Genomic DNA, 18,403 nt, shown 5'->3' on the forward strand with positions numbered 1-18,403 from the left:
TGCTGTGAGAGGGGGTACGTTCCAGAGCCCCGAGTGAGTCTCCTTTTAATGCAAGTGGGAATAACTCCTGCCTCGGGAATGCCGTGCTCATTAGCAAAGTGCCCTGCGGGAACCCGCCCAGCTGGGACTGGCCCAGGCTAAGTGCTCAGAGATGACATCCATGTCAGAGCTGAACATGGGGTTCGATTAGGACTTATTCTGGGTTGAGAGCTGGTCCCCAAGAGAGTTTGGGCCAAGAAGGACTATTTGGAATGGTACTGTTCTTCATTCAATACAGGTTTTTATGAGTCCCAGCTATGTGCTTAGGACATCCATCTGGGCCGTGGTGGTCGCTCTGTACTCCGAGGCGGTGACAGCACAGATCACAGAAGAAATGAGCAGAGTAATATCAGACTGTGCCTGGGGGTTAAGACTGTGGGCTTGGAGCCAGATGTCAACGTGGACTCTTCCTGGCTGTGTGGCCTTGGCCCATTTCTTCACCTCTGACTGAGACCCTTTCCTCATCTATAAGATGAGGATAAAAATATATCTTCCTTGAGGATTTTGGAGGACACAAAGAGAGAATTTACGTGAAGCTCTTAGCATGTTGCAAGGGCTCGGGTGTCTTCTACTGACTCTCTTCCCTAGTCAGCCTTGCGCTATAGGGACTTCCTTGGAAGCCACAACCCTCCAGAGATCGGGGACCGGCTTCCCAGCACTAGAGGCACCAGGGTAATTAATTGCTCCGTGTCCAAGGAAGGCTAAGACGCAAGTCTAAAGTAAACACACCCGAAGGTCTTTATTCTTGACCCTGCAGACCACACTCTCAGGGCCCTCAGATTACTGCTCTTCCCAAAATCCAACACGGTGCATTGATTTTAGTTACAGGCAGAAATCCATTCCTGAACAACTGGGGATTTGAGGCTGGAGGTGCGGGAAGCCAGCCTGTTGGTCAGATGCACCTTGGGAGCTCCAAGGCCGGCAAGAGACTGGCCTGGGGTTGGCTGCGCTGGGGGGTTGGGGGGTGGTATGTAAACACAGGGCGCAGCAGGGAGCTCTCAGGGGAGGTGCTGCCCCAGCTCAGGGACTGAGGGTCAACTCCTCCCTCTTTACAGATACTTGGCTCCATTCAGTAGTCCTTGTACCAACTCCCACTCTCCTGCAGCTGGAAAGCAGACTTGCAGGAAGGATATCAAGTATCTCTCTCCCCAGCTGCTCCTGTTTTGTGAATGCCTCTGGCCAAGTGTGAGGGGACCGACGGCAGACCCCAAAGCAGGTGGTGTTGGAGCATCATGACACGCTGCTTCCCAGGTGGGCAGCTCATGAGTGGAACTGGGGTCTTGGTGGCAACCTGGTCAGCAGCCAGATGCTCCCGTGCCAAGCCTACACTCCCCTTGGTCACTGAAGTTCAAAGCTGGTCCCAGTGGCCAAGCCTTTAAGGCTGGAGCCCAGCAATTACCCAGAGCCCTCTCTGCCTGGGGAATTGGTTGGGCACCAGAGTAAACACAAAAGTTAGCTCCTGGTTTCCATGGAGCCGCTGGCTGCTTCCTGCCAAATCCTGACTTTGCTCTTCACTCTCCCCATCTTCCAAATCATATTTGGTTCCACTCCTCGATGAAAAGAAGAGTGCATCTGCCAATAGCTCGACAGGGTACATTTAAGAGCAGTGCAACTGCTGTTCTCTGAGGCAGAAGGACACGCTGGGTTTGGCCAGCAGAGCTTGGCTGTGAAGCAGCTTTTGTTGTGGTGGTTGTCGCTTTGTGTTCAGTTCTGAGATAACTGCCTGACTGTCTCAGTGACGAACTCCTTAAGATGTAAGGAGAGAGGAAAGGGGCAGGCGTGGGGGAGGAGGCCATGGGAACGAAGATGCTGACCTCCGACTGGAGTGCTTGGGGAGTGGGGCTGGTGGAAATGTTTCCCTGAGACACCAGGTGACTTTCACAGTAAGAAGGTCAGTTGAGGTCTTACTTCTGTCTCCAAAGAAAGAGGAAGCGGCGAAAGCAGCAAGGCATTTTTCATGAGCTGTGTCTCTGGACAGGGAAGCCTGGTGATCGCTCTCTGAGCCTCATCTTTGGGCTGCGGAATGGCAAGTCAGTCTCAGGAGAATGGCGCTGAGGATTTCCTGCCGACCAACATCTCAGGGAAGTCCTTAGTGCTACATTCAACAGGTCAGATTCTGTCTTCTCCCCACCCACATACAGATGGCACCCAGGAAACACGTGGGAAGGGAGGTCCAGGGGTCCTGCTGGCAACAGTGTAAGCAGGGCGTTTGGTCACTGAGGCTGTGATTCCAGGAAGTTCTGTCCCCACCACTCAGTGGGTACGGGTTTTCCTCCTGGAGACAGCGATGAGGTATCAACGAATGTCTCAGAAAAGAGAGCCCATGGGTAACAGCTGTGCTGAAAATAACTTCCCACACTGAGAAGTCAGGCTGTACCACAGGGCTCATCCTCACTCGAGATCCCTGAGCTTTAAGAATGGACGATAAATACTTTGGGCTTCTCTTCTGGCGAGGGGGTCCTGGAGAGTTCTATATTGTCCACGAGGACATTCTTGTCTTCGAGTCGAATGACAGTGGGCTCGGGGGCAGGGGCGGGGGCCGGGGTGGGGGTTTTGTGCATGTGGGGCAAGCGTGTCTGGCTCATGTCCAGGTCTCTGAAAGCATGAAGCATGAACACACCCAGGATGATGGTGACGAAGCCCGAGAGGGTGCCCACGATGTCCACGGCGGACATGCTGTGCCACTCCTTGAAGAGGATGATGGAGGAGGTGACCACGATGGTGGTGAAGAACACGTAGTAGATGGGGAACACCAGGGAGGTATTGAAGATGTCCAGCGCCCTGTTGAGGAAGTTGACCTGAGTGCTGAGCGAAAGGGCGAGGATGAGGGACAGGATGTAGGGGAGGGGGTGCCGCACGACTGGCATCCCCTGGAAGAAGTTCTTGATGGTGATGCCCAGACCCTTGACGGCAGACACCGAGAAGGCCCCGATCACAGAGCAGATGACGATGTAGACGAGGATGTTCCTTTGTCCGTAACGTGGGGCGACGACGAAGATGAGGATGAGGCAGAAGACCAGCAGCAGCACAGCAAACACGATGTACCCTTCAGAGAGGAGGGGGACAGAGAAACCCCAAGGCTGTAGTAAACTAAGGCTAATAATAAGACCTTCCTGGGGAGGGTGGGTGGGAAGAGATCAACCAATGAACTTGTATGCATATGTGCATAACCCGTGGACATGGACAATGGGGTGGTGAGAGTGGGTGGGGGGAAGAGAGTGAGCTGGAAGAGGTTAATGGGGCGGAGGGCGGGGGGGGGGGGAGGACCTATGTAATACTTTCAACAATAAAGATTTTTTTAAAAAAGGCCTTCCACAGAGAGCTTTCCTCACAGGATTAAATGAGATAATGTATGCTGTAAGGCAGAATGTGTCCCCCCAAGTTCATATGTTGAAACATAATCCCCAAAGTGATGGTATTTGGAGGTGGGGCCTTTGGGAGGTGATTGGGTCATGAGGATGGAGCCCTCAGGAATGGGGTTAGTATCCTTATTAAAGGACCTCAGAGAGCTCCCTCGACCCCTCCGCCCATGGGACACAGTGGGAAGATGGTTATCTATGAATCCGGAAGCCAGCTTTCGCCAGACACCCAGTCTGCCAGCACCTTCATCATGGACTTTCCAGCCTCCAGAACCATGGGAAATAATTGCTGTTGTTTATAAGTCAGCCAGTCTATGGTATTCTGTTATAGCAGCCACAACTGACAAAGACAATGCCAGGGGTGGGGGACCTGTTTTCTGCCAAGGGCCATTTGGATATTTATAACATCATTCTCGGGCCAGACAAAAGTATCCACTTAAAAATTAGCCTGCTCTCTTTGGTCAAACATTTCATTAACTCACCCCTCATGCTTTGGCAGGGCCAGACCAAGTGGTTTCACAGGCCTTATGTGGCCCTCGGGCTGGACGTTCCCCACCCCTGGACAATGCAGATAAAGCATTCAGCACAGTGCCTGGCACACACTGCACACTGAATAAATGGGGTGGGTATATATCAGGCTGGGAAACCTATAAGCTGGCCTTAGCACCAGCCGCCAACTTTCTGTAGCTTGCCTTCTCCTCCAGGTGGCAGCACCTGAGATGCTCCCATCCCAGTCAGCCCTTCCACTTGATCCCCAGGGCTTTCCTGCTCAGGGGTGGAGGGAGAGGGGCTGCGGGGTCGGTGGGGGGCTTGGGGCCTACCTGTGTCTTTCATCTTGGCAGCCATCTCAATGACAGTGGTGACCTTCTCCTCCTCGGGGGCGTGTATCACCATCACTGTGCTGCCGGTCACACAGATCACACAGCCCAGCTTCCCCAGCAGGTTCAGACTCTCTCCCAGGAAATAGGAGGAAAGGATGGCACTGCGGGTGGGAATGGGAGGAAGCCATGAGGCAGCCAGGCCTGGGCAGCGCCCAGGAGAGAAACGGGGTCCGCGCAAGTGCTCCCCGAGAACAGAGGACGCACTCCTCTCTCACAGGGAAGCTTTTCGAGACTCCCCCAAAGCCCTCACTGATTGAGGGTTACGGTGTGTGAGGACGTGCCTGGGAGTGTCTTTCACTCTAGAGACTGGAAGTATTCCAAAGCAGAAGATTTGGAAGAGTCCTTCGAAGCACTCTTGTCTAACTTCCTCCCAGATGAGCACGTCTTTGCAAACGACGGCTTTCAGCCTGGGCTTGTATACCTCTGGTGGCAAGCAGCTCACCCCTTCACAAGGCAAATGAATCCATTGTAGGCTCATTTTAATTATACACCAAAATTATGGCAATTTGTATTCATTATTCCATTTCTATTGCATGAGCCATATAGAACAAATCTATTCCTTTTTCCTTTTGTATATCAATATAAACAACCACAATAACAATTCTAGGCCTGTGTCTCAGGCCTGTGTTACGTACTACGTATTACACTAGGAACTTTTTATTTACTATCTCACTAGCATCTCACGACTCCTTGAGAAGTAACATATGCTATCCCCATTATACAGATGAGAAAACTGAGTCTCACAGAAGTTAAAATAACTTGGAAAGGTCATACAACTGGTTAGTAGCTGATCCAGGATCTGAGCTCCAGTTCTGTCTCATTATAGAGCCTCTGGGTTTTCCTCTACACATCACTGCAGAGAATTCTCACAACTTCCCTGAGTCTCTCTTTCTTGTCTGGGCAAAGAACCCCCACTTCCTTGCTGTTCCTAGATGATGTAATTTTCATTCCCCTCACATCTTCCAGGTGAGCCAGCAGAGGTGAGGGAAGAAGGGAGAAGGGAGGGAAATCGGGCAAGACCGATATAATGCTGGAGCATGCTTTGGTTTCTTTACAAAGATAGCATGCATTTAAGGTAAAAATCTGTTAATCAGACCCAGGCCTAGTTGGAGGGGATTAATGCCCAAGCTCCTTGGGATGTCTCCCATCTCTCCTCTAAAAAGACCAAAAACATTCTACCCACACGGCCTGTTCAAGAGAGCCTGGTGCCTACGCGTGGGCAGAGGTCACACACAGGAGGACTTCCGACCCTCCCAACTTCCCAGGGGTGGGAATTTGTAAACGAATCAGATAGGCAGCTGCTACAGCAGCCAACTATGCAAGGTGAGTCACAGCTCTAGTTGTTGTGTTTGACTGTGTAAATGTTGCAAAGCTGTCATCAAGGAGATAAAATGAAGCAGCGAAGTCATAGATGCTGGGTGTGGGTGGCTAGGATCTACCAGGGCTCCAAGGTTAAGACAATTCGAGGCAGCTTCAAATGGGGCTATAGGACCCTCACAGAGGAACTGTGTTTGTGGATCGGGAGGAAAAGGGCAACGGGAAGCACACATTGAGTATTAGTTATTTTTAAAACTAGCTAATGTTTGCAAGGCAACACAGCACAGTGGCTGAGCACCCAGACTCACATTAGACTGCTGGTGGGAAACCCGGCTCAGCCTCTTAGGGCCTGCGTGACCTTGTCCAAGTTGCTTCACCTCTCTGGGCCTCAGGTCTCCCCTACTATTAGCAGGGATGCTGTCAGGACTAAATGAGTTACTACACGGAATCCATTTAGAACATCTAGCACGTAGTAAGCCGTTCATATATGTTAGCCATGGTTACTTTTCAATGCCAGTCTAACTATGCACTTTCTGTGCAATCTCATTTAGTGCTTGTGGCAATGCCTTCAGGTAGGTGTTATTAGCATCCCCATTTAGCAGGTGGGGAAACTGAGGCTTAGAGAGGTTCAGTGACTTGCACATGGTAACGTAACTGCGACGCGGTAGAGCTACGGTGAGAACTCAGGGAATGTTCACCTTGGGTTCATGCTTTTCATTTGTAAGCTTCTCCTATTGGGGAACCAAAACACTGACGTGAAACGTTTGGGCTGTTGGCAGTGGAAGCCCTTCCCATGGGTTTGGGCGTGGCCTGCCCGTCCATTGCCCGGTGAGATGAGGAGATGCTAGAGCCACTGGCAGCAAGCAATTCCAGGAGCCAGAGCTCTGAATAGCATCATGCCTCCTCTGGGAGCTGGGACCGACCCATGTCCCTGATTGCAAGTGGCAGCTGACCCCACTTGGCAGTTCCAGACCTCAACAAACTGCAAATAGGAAAGAGCCAGGGAAAGCAAGAGAGGTGGCAATAACCTGATGAGGACACTCAGCGCTCCCAGAGGCGTGATGACTGTCGCAGGAGCAAATGCATAGGCCCCGAAGTTGGCGATTTCTCCAGCAGCCACTAGGAAATGAAGGGAGAAAAGAGGCTCCAATGCCCCATCTCCAGCCCAAATGAATCTGGGTGGAGACGGCTTCACTCAGTGTTGGACCATTCACAGAATCCCAGACCAGCAGTCCTTAAACTCCTGATCCTTATGTGCTCTCCCTGGAGACTCTGATCAGAAGGCCAGGCCCAGGTCATCCTGATCAAATCTTTCCATGTTAAAGATGGGGAAGCGAGGCCCAGAGTTCAAAGTCACATGACATGGTTGTGGTAGACATGGTCTTATTGTTGGGCGTCTCTTGGCTTCTAGGCCAGGCATCGTTAAGTGTGTCTCAAGGACTGCCCATATTTCCTCTGTGTCTTTAAGGTAAGTTCTAAAAGGTGTTAATTATCAAATAAAGAGACAGTTACAGTTATCAATTCTCCAGGTACCAACTGGTCCAGAGTCATCTTTCCCGGAGGAAATGTGGGTGGTTTACAACAGAGAGGCAGGTGGTTAGAAAGCCTGACATTCTCCAAGGGCCAAATTCTCCCCCGTTTGCAAACTCCTGCCATGCCTCTTCTGTCTCTCTGCTGGAAGAGAATGACCTGGGTCTGCTCTTTGAAAGAAGATGGCAAATGTGATCGCTCTGGCTAGCACTGGAATCAAAATCTGACATGGGGAATTATAAATGGAAAGCTGGCTAATTTTCCATCTGAAAGAATTAGGGCTTAAAAGCCAGAGAGGGTGGGTGGCAAGTGGGGGAACTGTGAGAACGTGCAAATTGGAGCAAACCTTAAGTGGCAGACCAGCCTTGGTCCACGTGAACCCACAGATTGCCTGTGGAATGGGGGAACTGGCTCAGGAGCACCAGCTTCTGCACGGAGAAGCCCAAAAGACACCAACAGACAATGATCTCTCCCTATATTTCAGGGGACGTTGAGAAATTGCTCTTTTATCATGACCAGCTCTGTACAAACCTCTCTGGGAACAGATGCTTCATGGATGAAAAACCGACTTGGGGTTGAGAAAGTGACCTGAGACGCAGGTAAGATGTTCTACCTGCAAAGACTCTCAGGCGTCCCCCTGAAAACCTGGGCCTCGCGCTCATACTTTAGAGACAGGAACATCCCCTCCACCCTTCCTTTCCCCTCTGCCTCTGCCATCAATAGGTCACTGTCACTCAGCAAAGCCCCTACTCACTGGTGAGAAATCCGGCCCACCACATCGCGTCCTTCAGGTAGCCGTAGCCTCCGTCCACTGTAGAAAGAAAGGGACACAAAGGTAGCACTTGGCCACACTTTCTCTGGCACCGGTGCCATCTCTGCCTTCGCTCCACAATCTCCAGGGTTCAATATACGTTAGCTGTGGTTAGTTCTCCGGGCTTGCTTCTGGGCCCTTTCCTAGTGAGGTCACCCATTCCCCAAATTTTAAATACTGTGTGTCCCTATTTCATGTATGTGCCCCGATCCTTTCTTCTGAGCCCAGGTGTATATCCAGTTGCTTATTTGACATCTCTTGGATCTCTCGAAGGCACCTCAAACTCGGTCCTAAATGGAACTCTTGATTTTACATGCTCCCCATCCACCCACCAAATGAAACTCAGAAACTGGCACCTCCATGTACCTAGTTGCTGAAGCCAGAAACCAGGCTTATCCCTTGGCTCCTCCCACCCCTCCACCTTCTGCATCCAGTCCATCCTGCTCATTCTGTCTCCAAAAAGCATCTTACATGTGTCCTCTCCACGGCCACCACCCAACTCCAAGGACTGTCATCACCTCTGGGCTGGGTTGAGGCAGCAGCCTCCTCTGGTTCTTCTCTTGCCCCATTATAATCCATTCCTTTCATAGCAGCCAGTAGTCTACGATTTAGTCATTCTCAGCGGATAGCTGGTCAATGGCTTCCAAATACTCTTAGGATAAAGACTATGAACAAGTTCATAGTTTTGACCCTGCTCACCTCTCCCAAGGTATCTCCTGCCACTCTTCTTACTACAATCTAGCCGCTGAAGCTTTATTTTAGTTCTTCAAAAATGATGAGTCTTTTGTATATATCATTTATATATATATATTAGAGGCCCAGTGCACGAATTTGTGCATGGTGGGGTCCCTCGGCCTGGCTGGTGATCAGGACTGATTGGGGCTGTTTCGCCCAGTCCCAATCAGGGCGATCGGGGCTGGTCAGCCAGGGGGAGGGACCACGGGAGGTTGGCCAGCCCCAGGAGGTTGGCTGTGGGAGTACATTGACCACCAGGAGGCAGCTCCTGCATTGAGCATCTGCCCCCTGGTGGTCAGTGCATGTCATAGAAACTGGTTGATCTGTCGTTCGGTCGCTTAAGCTTTTATATATATAGATATTGATTTTAGAGAGGGAGAGGGAGAGAGCAATAGAAACATCAATGATGATAGAGAATCATTGATCAGCTGCCTCCTGCACACACCCTACTGGCGATAGAGCCCACAACCCGGGCATGTGCCCTGCCAGGAATCGAACTGCGTGACCTCCTGGTTCATTGGTCAAGGCTAAACCACTGAGCCACACATGCTGGGCTTGGCCTTAAGATCTTTGCACATGCTTTTCTGTGTTCAGAAGAGTCTCCTTAAGGATATTTGCCTGAATCTACACCCACTCTATAGGCTCTGCCTGAGTGCTGCTGCCTCTGAGACCTTGCTCCCTGAACCCGTATCTCTGTGACTTCCCCTTGGGGTTTTCTATCATCTCACCCAGCTCTTCTTCCTCATCTATAATGTGAATCGATCTGTTTATTTTCTGGCATTTCTCCCACTAAAATGGAATTGTGTCTGCTTTGCTCACATGGTGGGCACAGAGCCTGGTCCATAGTCAATACTCAATAATATTAGCAATGATGATGATGATGATGATGCCTGGGTTAAAGATGGTTCTGTGAAGATCCAAAATTGCATGTCATTTTTTTGTAAATTCCCATTTTCCTAAGAAGGTCTTTAGGTTCCTAAAGGAGTTAAAATCTCTCACACATACACACAAAAAAGTTAACAGCTCTGAAAGCATTTTATTCTAAGGTTTGAAATCTCAGAAGATATTAAAATTGCAGAAAATTAAATTGAACATGTCCCAACTTGAACACATCATCTTCCCACAAACCTGCTCCTCCTGCATTATTCATCTCTCAAAACAGCACCCTCATTTCCCCAGTTGCTCAAACCGTAAAGCTGTGTCATCCTTGCCTCGTGTCCTTACCCTCCCCTTCAACATCAAACCCAGTAAGTTCTACCTTCAAAACTGGACTCCACCACTTGTCTCCATGCCCACTGCTCTCTCTCAGGCCCAGACCAAGTTCTGTTGTCTCTCTCCCCCAATTGGTCTTCCAACTTGTCCCTAATCCATTCTCCACCCAGCCACCGGGAATCATCGCACATCATAAATTTCAGTCACTTACAATCACATTCAAATTCTGAAGCCCAGTTTACAAGACCCGTCAAGATCTGGCCCCAACACCATCTCTTCCCTGGCTATGATCCAGCTATCCTGAACTACATTTAGTCTCTAACATCACTCATGCTCTCTCACCTCTGAGCCTTCACACATGCTGTTCTTTCTGCCTGGAACACTACATCCTCCTCCGCACCACCCCCCGCCCCCCCCCCCCCCCCGCCGTGTTATCACTTCATTATTTAGGTCGCAGCTTCTGAATTGCTTCTCCAGAAAACCTCTCCTAACCCCCAAAGCCCAGGCTTTACATGCCCCTCCAAAATATTGCCATAGCATCCTATTTTCCCCATCACTTAACACACAATGAAACAACTGCCTACTACATGTCTGTCTCTCCCACCAGATTCAATGCCCCACAAAGGCACTGCATCCCATGTCCAACATGGCACCTGGCACACAGCAGGTACACAGTGAATGATGATTAAATGAGGACATTCTTGTACACATGATGCCATTTCTCAAGAAATATTTCATGGGTACACGTCTTATTTTCCAAACAAGCACCTCCCTGTGGACAGAGATTCTACGATTTTGTGTAGCCCATAAAGGGGTCAATATGTTAGCAAGTGAGGGCACAGTAGTGTCTGATATTGTTTCATCAGAGGTATTTGTAGTCTCATTTTGAAGGGAAGTTGTGACTTGTCTATGATGACACAGCTGATAAGAAATAAAATTGGGCCGAAACCGGTTTGGCTCAGTGGATAGAGCGTCGGCCTGCGGACTGAAAGGTCCCAGGTTCGATTCCGGTCAAGGGCATGTACCTTGGTTGTGGGCATATCCCCAGTAGGAGATGTGCAGGAGGCAGCTGATCGATGTTTCTCTCTCATCGATGTTTCTAACCCTCTATCTCTCTCCCTTCCTCTCTGTAAAAAATCAATAAAATATATTAAAAAAAGAAAAAAAAGAAAAGAAATAAAATTGGGACTAGACCTGGGGTTTCTGAGTCTTGGCCCTGAGACTATTCCCTCTCTTCACCCCAGTTAACTGACCATGAGGATGTCAGGAAATTGGATTATAAACGAAGGTCTCCTGGTGGTGGACTGGATTCCCAATGGGGTCGACAGTGAGCCTTTTGCGCCGTTACAGGCCAGGCTCTCAAACTGCTTCAGTGAAGTGAGGTTCACAGGGCTGTCTGAGGGTTCAGCTGCCCAGCACCTCATCTCTACCTGCCCGCCTCCCCCACCAGGAGCCTACCAGCCCGCGTGGCCCCCGAGGCCACCAGACGCAGGAGGCCTTTCTTCTTGAGGATGACGCTGCTGCCGATGAGGAAGCTGGACAGGAAGGCCAGACCCAGGCCGACGTAGAAGCTGTAGTTCTTCGTGAATCTCTCATGCCAGCTGATAGAGGTGGCATTGCTGGGCGCCTGGGGGTTGAGGTCACCGACGATCTGGCATAGGACTTGCTGGGAGGAGCAGTATAGGGTGATCAGGGAACCTAGGCGGGAAGACCAGGGGGAGAGAGTCATGTAGGGGGACATCGGCACACTAAAAATATTAGAATCGACCACCGTTTCAGACCCTATGCTTCAACCATGGCAGGACTCCATGCGCACACTAGGCCCCCCACCTAAAAGCAGCAGTTAGCATTCACCGGAGCTTATGCCAGGCCTGCATGAACTCATCAAATTCTTATAACCACCTGTCACATAAGTGCTGTCTTTAAATCCCATTTCACAGACACAGATTTGGAAGCCCTGAGAGGTCAGGCACCTCGCCCAAGACCACAGATGGACTCCCGAACCCCAGCACCTAGCCACTCAGCTATTCTGATGCCCAAACAACAGGCAGAGTCCCTGAGCTATCCTTGAATCCAACCTCCCACCTCCATAGGAATCCCCTCCCAGCCTCCAGGCCTCCAACAGCTCAGGATCACACCGGGATTCTCCCTCCCAGAGGCCTCCTCGTTTACATCTCCCTAACCAGCCACAATGGAGACCCTGACAGGTAACACAAGGCAGTGAGGTTAGAGAGCCCACAGCCCTTTGTAGGTCTGAGGATGATGAAATATGAGCGTTCCATTGGTTATAACTGACCATTCCCAGGCCTTACTTCTGAGACCTCCCATGCTTGTGGCCAGTGGCGGGGGCTTATTTTTAGGCCTCAGAGGGACCAGAGTCCCTCTCAGATTCTGATTACATTTTGCTTTCCAAGTCCTAGAGTCTGTGAGTCTGAATCCGCCCTCATGCCCCAGTGCCGGAAGCCGGTCCACCCTTGCTGCTTGACACAGTCGCTGCAAGGAAGAAACATCTGCACAGCTTATGTTTCAAGGGACCTGGCGTATATGGCATATGTTTGCTCCCCGTTTTAGCGCTATGTGTTTTAAACAGGACCACCTCCCCGAGAAAGGTTGTTTCCCCAGGTTAGGGATTAACAGGACTAAGGAAGAGAATAAATCAGTAAATCCCCCTACTGTTACAGAAATACCATGTACTACTTACGAAGAACTTGGACTAAGACTGTTGGCAATAAATTTGAGACTTGTTGGGCCCACATCCCCAGGGGTCTGCCCACCAGGGAAAGCACCAAAGCCTATACCCCTGGAGATCCATCGACACAGGGCAGTCCCAGGGAAGGCAAGCAGCGAGGCTGGGAGGACATAACCTTTACTGGCTAGGATAATCTCCTTCAGTCACTTCCTTGTAGCTTATCAGTAGAGCATCGACCTTGGAATAGCCCTTGTAATGGAAACACAGAGATTAACCTAGACAAGATTAAAATCAACAGAACTAGATAGATAGAGACAGGATTTTTGGCAAAGGTCAGATAAGAAACAAGGAACTGTAGAACGTTACCCAAAACATACCATGATGTGATTATAGAGGCATGCTTATGGGATCAAATGGTATAAATATAGATGTAACAGGACAATAAAAAAAGAACCTCGCTATGCTGATCAACTGAACGCTGCCTCCGTGTCCTTCATTCTTCGCCGACTCCGTCCACACCTTTGGGAACCCCTGGACCTGCTGGGGCTGGACCCCAACACCCCAGAGCCAGCCCACTTCTGCTTGTCCTCCTGGCACAAACACTGAGGACAACAGGACAAACTTGGGCCTGAGGGGCAGACCTTTAGTCAAAAAGCTAAACTGTCCAAGTTCAAGGAACAGTACAAAGCATAGCCAATGGTCCTCCATTGCTAGTGTTCACGTGGCCCTCTGCTCTGGGCTTTCCATGGACCTTCCCATCATGAAAATGGCACAGTGATCACGTCCAAGGTTTTAGCTGGTGAAATCGGGACCCTGATAAGTTCCGCAACCTGCCTAAGGCTACATTGCTGGAAACTGGTGAAACCAGAATTGGACCCCAAGCCTACCTGCCGCCAAAGCCCATGCTCTCAACCACCACCACCCCTCAAAATAGGGAGCAAGGGGGTGGTGGTGTTTCATTTGGCCTCTTGAGGGTTATTTTAAAATATGAATTAGTTACCAACATTTAAAAATCAGGAGACTTCTCATGAAAATGCAGCTCTTGGTTACCTTATGGGGCAGACCTTCCCACTGTAACAATTGGCTGCCTCGGAGCACTGCTGTCCCCCTAGACCAGTGGTCGGCAAACCACGGCTGGCGAGCCACATGAGGCTCTTTGGCCCCTTGAATGTGGCTCTTCCACAAAATACCACGTGCGGGTGCACACGTACAGGGAACGTTGTGGAGTGGAAGAAGATGTAGTGTCGAGGTTTGAGAAAGGTATGTTGAGATGGTTTGGACATATAGAGAGGATGAACGAAAGGAGATACACGAAACAAGTATACAAGAAGAGTGTGGATGGGAGAGTTGGAAGGGGTCGACCTCAGCGAATGTACCTCAATCAGATTGAGGACGTTTATAGCAAAGGCCAGCTTAGGAGTACCCTAATTAAGTTAATAACAATGTACCTACCTATATAGTTTAAGTTAAAAAAAATTTGGCTCTCAAAAGAAATTTCAATCGTTGTACTGTTGATATTTGGCTCTGTTGACTAATGAGTTTGCCGACCACTGCCCTAGATGGGACATGCTCTTTGCCATGCCCCGGAGTCCATACCAGGCTTCCTTTGGTCATATTTTTTTTTTTACTTACTCAGCCCTTGTAGGCTTTTGAATTTGTGACCTCTGGTGGGAGAAGGTCTTTTTCTAACTGTGTGTTATAAAGATCCGTATCCAGTGTCAGGGATGTAAGCCTGGGCCAAGCACTTCTCCTTGGACCAACCCTGCAATAATTCACAGTCAAGCAGCTCTGGCTTTGGAATACCCAGCCCCCAGAGTGGCATCTTAGTGGATGCCACTAAATAAGGGCAATGTTGACCTTTCTTCCTTCGCACAGAAGCACGGACCAGCCGAGCTGGAACAGTCCTTAGAGGGCACCCATCTAGCCCTCTTTCAGCTGGGGAAACTGAGGCCCCAAGAAGGGCAAGTACTAAGTTGTGTCACACACCCAGTGGCAGCTGGGTGTGGAACCCACCAGAGGACACCTCTGTGTCCTTTGCAGTGGGCGATCTGTCTTTCTGACATCCGTGTCACAATCGAGAGAAGATGAGACAAGAAGCCCGCTCGGCCCCTAATCAAACTCGTTCTGATTGCTCACTCCTGTTCCTCAAGAGTCAAGCCTGGGAGTTCCCTGCGCCCAGGAAATGAGCCAGAGCCTGGGAGGTCGTGGGCCAAGGAAGGCGACTCCCAAGGGGAAGGTCAAGCCCGTCCCCACACCATCTCCTGCCCTCCTGAATGTGCACCTCCGGCAGGTGGAAGCAGAGGCCCCACTGTGGGTTTGGCTGTTTTGGAGAGGCCTGAAGTCCCCAGGGGCACAGCACCCTACACTGAGCCAAGTTCTCCCATAGGGATAAAAAGAAAAAGAGGGCTGAGGGCCAAAGGAAACCCAGTTCTGGGAAGGATGCCATCGGACAAGCAGGTGCTGGGCCCATCATTCCTGCTTCTCTTCCAGAATACACTGGGGCTGGGGAACATCTTCTTCCCCGGGGGAAGGAGAGGCTGAAAACGAGCTACCTTGTTGGTCAGGAAACCAGAGCGAGCCAACACCCAACAGGCCGGCTTTGAAAGCTTCACCGGAGAGAGAAGTTAGAGCAACAGGGGTATCCCACAGCTTAGAAAGGTGAGAAAGCAGACACAGCGAGAACGAGTTGAGCACAGTGGTGTGAGTATGGGTTTCAGAATCCAAGAGCCCTCGTTCTGTATTCCACTTCCCCACTGAATTACCCCGAGTTATCAGACTTTCCGGAGCCACGGAATCTCTGTCTCCAGACAGTAAGGCAATCACATCAACCTGTCTTCCAGGGTTGTGTTAGGAGTGAAATGGCAAGAAGACAATGTAAAGCCAAGGGTCTTGACTTATCCTTTCCTGGCTTGTTCTTTCCCACCTTTTTCTAAAAGGTGTGTGTGGGTTTGGGGGGGGGGGGGGTGTCCCTCACCTGTCTTTAGTGGGCCCCAGGAAGACAGCTAAGCATGGGTAGGTACCAAAATCTGAAGCAAGTATTACATTAAAAGAAACCTGGGATCCCACACCTTTAGGTCGACCTACTGCAATCAATGCCTGCTTCCCCCTCCTCCCTACCCCATGTGTGCCCCTTCCTCCCATTGTCCCTTCAGCTACCCAGCTCCCAAGATGGGGGAAGTCAGCCAGAACCCCTGCTCCTTCCCAAGTTAGGTCTGAGAACTGGGTGGAAGACAACTCGTGCTGACCTCCCTCCCCAACGCCAACCCCACACATCACCCCTCCGTTTGGGGCCCCCCTGGCAGGAGAGGATGTGAAGGAAAGGAGGCGGAATGGAAGGCGCGCAGACCCCTGGGTTCCCCCTACCCCGCCCCGCCCCCCTTCCTGGCCCTGTACTCACCGTTCTCGCAGCTGGCATAGCTGGCATTGCTGGCGGGCGGCTCCATGGGCCCTGGGCGCACGCACCGACGCGCGCGGATGGCGCCCGGGCGCCGGGGCTCCGGAGCAGGTGGCTGGGACTTGTCCCGGGCGTGCGAGAAGCCGCCCGGGTCGGGACCCAGGGTGGGGAGAATGACGCGCCCCAGAAGGGGAGGGTCCCCGGGGAGGAGTCACCCAGGGTCTTGGGCAACTCTGAGGCCGGGGTCCCCCCACCCCCACCCCACGCACTGGGGCTGCCGCAGAGGGGCGCACGCCCTCTGGGGGGCGGAGGCTGCCGGGCTCCGCGCGAGGGAGTCACCGCCCCTCGCCCAGCGCAGGCGGCTGGGGGCGGGTCCCCGGGCGCCACCACCCTCCGAAGCTGGGACTGGCACCCTGTTCCCTCTCCAGTGACAGCGTTGATGGGCCCCAGGACGGCGGGAGAGAGGGCAGTTTTCTGGCCAAGGTGGAAGTGGGGGGTGGAAGGGGACACTGGTGCCACTTGGGGTCCTCTCGGGCCCGGGGAGGGGGGCCAGGACCCTGGTTTTTTCCTTCCCGCCTGCCTTCCGGACTTCCTACCTCCCTGCCTTGCTCATTCCTTCAACGTAGGTCTGATAGTGCTGGGCACACAGTGGGTGCGCAGTGAGCAGTCGGTGTGCATGTGGAGTGAGTGATGGCAGACGCTTGGTAAATGGAATGAAAGACGGAAGTGAGGTGACTGGAGGCCAAAATGAGTCCTACCTGGCCCCTGTCCCCGGAGAACCTTATGTATTATGGGGGAAACACAATGGGGTCAGTTATCTAAATCACCACTTAAAAAATAGGGCGGTGGAAGGACCGTGTTACTGTTGTGTAACAATAAAAACAGAGGACAAGCCCCGCCCGGTTTGGCTCAGTGGATGGAGCCTTGGCCTGCGGACTGAAGGGTTTAAGGTTCGATTCCGGTCAGGGGCATGTACCTTGGTTGCAGGCATATCCCAGTAGGGAGTGTGCAGGAGGCAGCTGATCGATAATGTTTCTCTCTCATCGATGTTTCTAACTCTCTACCCCTCTCCCTTCCTCTCTGTAAAAAATAAAATATATTAAAAAAAACAAAACAAACAAAAAAACAGAGGACAAGAGAGGTGGAGCGGCCCCCGCGGCCTGGCCGTTTCAAATCATGGGAGAGCCTGTTGAGGTTACAGTGCATTGTGCAGCCCAGATTCTGAGATACAGACGCCCACGCGTTATTAATACATTTGTTTTTGTATGTGTTTGTGACTGGTGGAGCCACTACATTTCAGGGTGCAGGGCTGGGCCCCCTTACCCAGAGCGAAGGGCAGTCCTGAGTTCACCCTGTGCTTCGAGACAGGCCTTTCAGAGTTAGGCCAATTTCCGGTTTCAGCTCAGTGGGCTGAGCTGGAGGGAGCTGGGATCTACGGGAGGGCCCCCCAACACCCCCTCTGGGCCCAGGGTCCTGTTTGTTCTAGGAGGGGGCGGGGCCTCGGCCGGGCTGCCATCCGGTGCATCCTGGGAGTGCGGGCATAAAGAGCCCATTGAACTGCAGGCTCCTCACTGCTTCCCGACAAAGCCCTTTTCTCCCGGAGCCACAATAGCCCTGTCAGGCAGGTAGCAGGGCCTGCAGCGTTGTCTCCCCAGAAGAGAACAACAGGGTGCACTGTCTGTCCCAGGCTCAGTCCCCCAGGGAGGGTGGGTGGCTTTGGGAAGAGTCAGATGGGCTCTGTCCTTAGCCAGCCAGGCACTGGGAACCCGCCACATCTCATTTGGCCGATCATTTTGGGATGAGTAGAAAAACAAACTTACCAAAACCCCAATTCCTAAAAACGTGGCTTCTCTAAGTGCATGACTAAATGTTTTTATTATAGAGCCATCGTGTCCAGTATGGTAGCCACCAGCTCCATGCGACTCTTGGCTGATCTGCACTGTGCTAGGTTGCACGCGTAAAGCAGGCACTGTTTCTGCTTTGTTGTGGGGGGGCTGCCCTATGTATGGAGGGTGGTTAGCAGCATCCTGGTCTCTGCCCTCTAGATGCCAGTAGCACACACAGCTGCACTCCCTGCCCCTCCCCTTGTGACAACCAAAAGCATCCTAGACAATTGCCAAAGTTGCCCCAAGTTGAAAATCATCCAGATTTCAAGCTTAGTAAGAAAAAAAAAAAGAACAAAATACCTCATTCATAATTTTTTTAGTATTAATGACTTGCTGAAATGATATCTTGGATGCATGGGTTAAGAAAATTATTATATTATTAAAATTGAGTTTCTTGACTTCTACTAAACAATTTAAAGTGATATATGTGGCTCACGTTATATTTCTCTTGGACAGCATTGCTATAGAGGAAGAAGCTGAGGGCCAGAGAAGGAAGGTGACCAGCGGAAGGTCCCAGAGCAGTGGTTCTCAACCTTCCTAATGCTGCGAC

At 51.3% G+C, this 18,403-nt stretch overlaps 1 protein-coding gene across 2 annotated transcripts; it reads right to left on the reverse strand.

Annotated features, from left to right (window-relative positions):
- Positions 1 to 754: 754 nt before the first annotated feature.
- On the reverse strand, positions 755 to 16,254 carry NIPAL4 (NIPA like domain containing 4). 2 transcript variants are annotated; one of them, XM_036315274.1, is made up of 6 exons: positions 15,971 to 16,254; positions 11,343 to 11,582; positions 9,492 to 9,579; positions 7,881 to 7,937; positions 4,220 to 4,380; positions 755 to 3,085 (listed from the first exon to the last, which is right to left on the reverse strand). In XM_036315274.1, exons 1-6 carry the CDS (start codon positions 16,014 to 16,016, stop codon positions 2,451 to 2,453), a joined length of 1,227 nt encoding a protein of 408 aa, XP_036171167.1. In that variant the 5' UTR covers positions 16,017 to 16,254; the 3' UTR covers positions 755 to 2,450. The 2 variants fall into 2 exon arrangements, with proteins under 2 accessions (XP_036171167.1, XP_036171166.1); XM_036315273.1 differs by lacking the exon at positions 9,492 to 9,579 and adding an exon at positions 6,625 to 6,715 and having other exon boundaries at positions 15,971 to 16,251.
- Between the last annotated feature and the right edge of the window lie 2,149 nt (positions 16,255 to 18,403).

Source organism: Myotis myotis, unplaced genomic scaffold (assembly GCF_014108235.1).
Source record: "Myotis myotis isolate mMyoMyo1 unplaced genomic scaffold, mMyoMyo1.p scaffold_m19_p_6, whole genome shotgun sequence".
Lineage (NCBI taxonomy): Eukaryota > Metazoa > Chordata > Mammalia > Chiroptera > Vespertilionidae > Myotis > Myotis myotis.

Bases quoted from the DNA above. Each gene is read 5' to 3' on its own strand.
- NIPAL4 (XM_036315273.1), bottom strand. From the start codon at position 16,016: ATGGAGCCGCCCGCCAGCAATGCCAGCTATGCCAGCTGCGAGAACG. The intron at 4,381-6,624 runs GTTATTGCCACC...TCCCACCCGCAG, and splicing joins GCGCTGAGTGTCCTCATCAG to TGCCATCCTTTCCTCCTATT. The intron at 3,086-4,219 runs GTAGGCCCCAAG...TCCTCTCTGAAG, and splicing joins TGCCAAGATGAAAGACACAG to GGTACATCGTGTTTGCTGTG.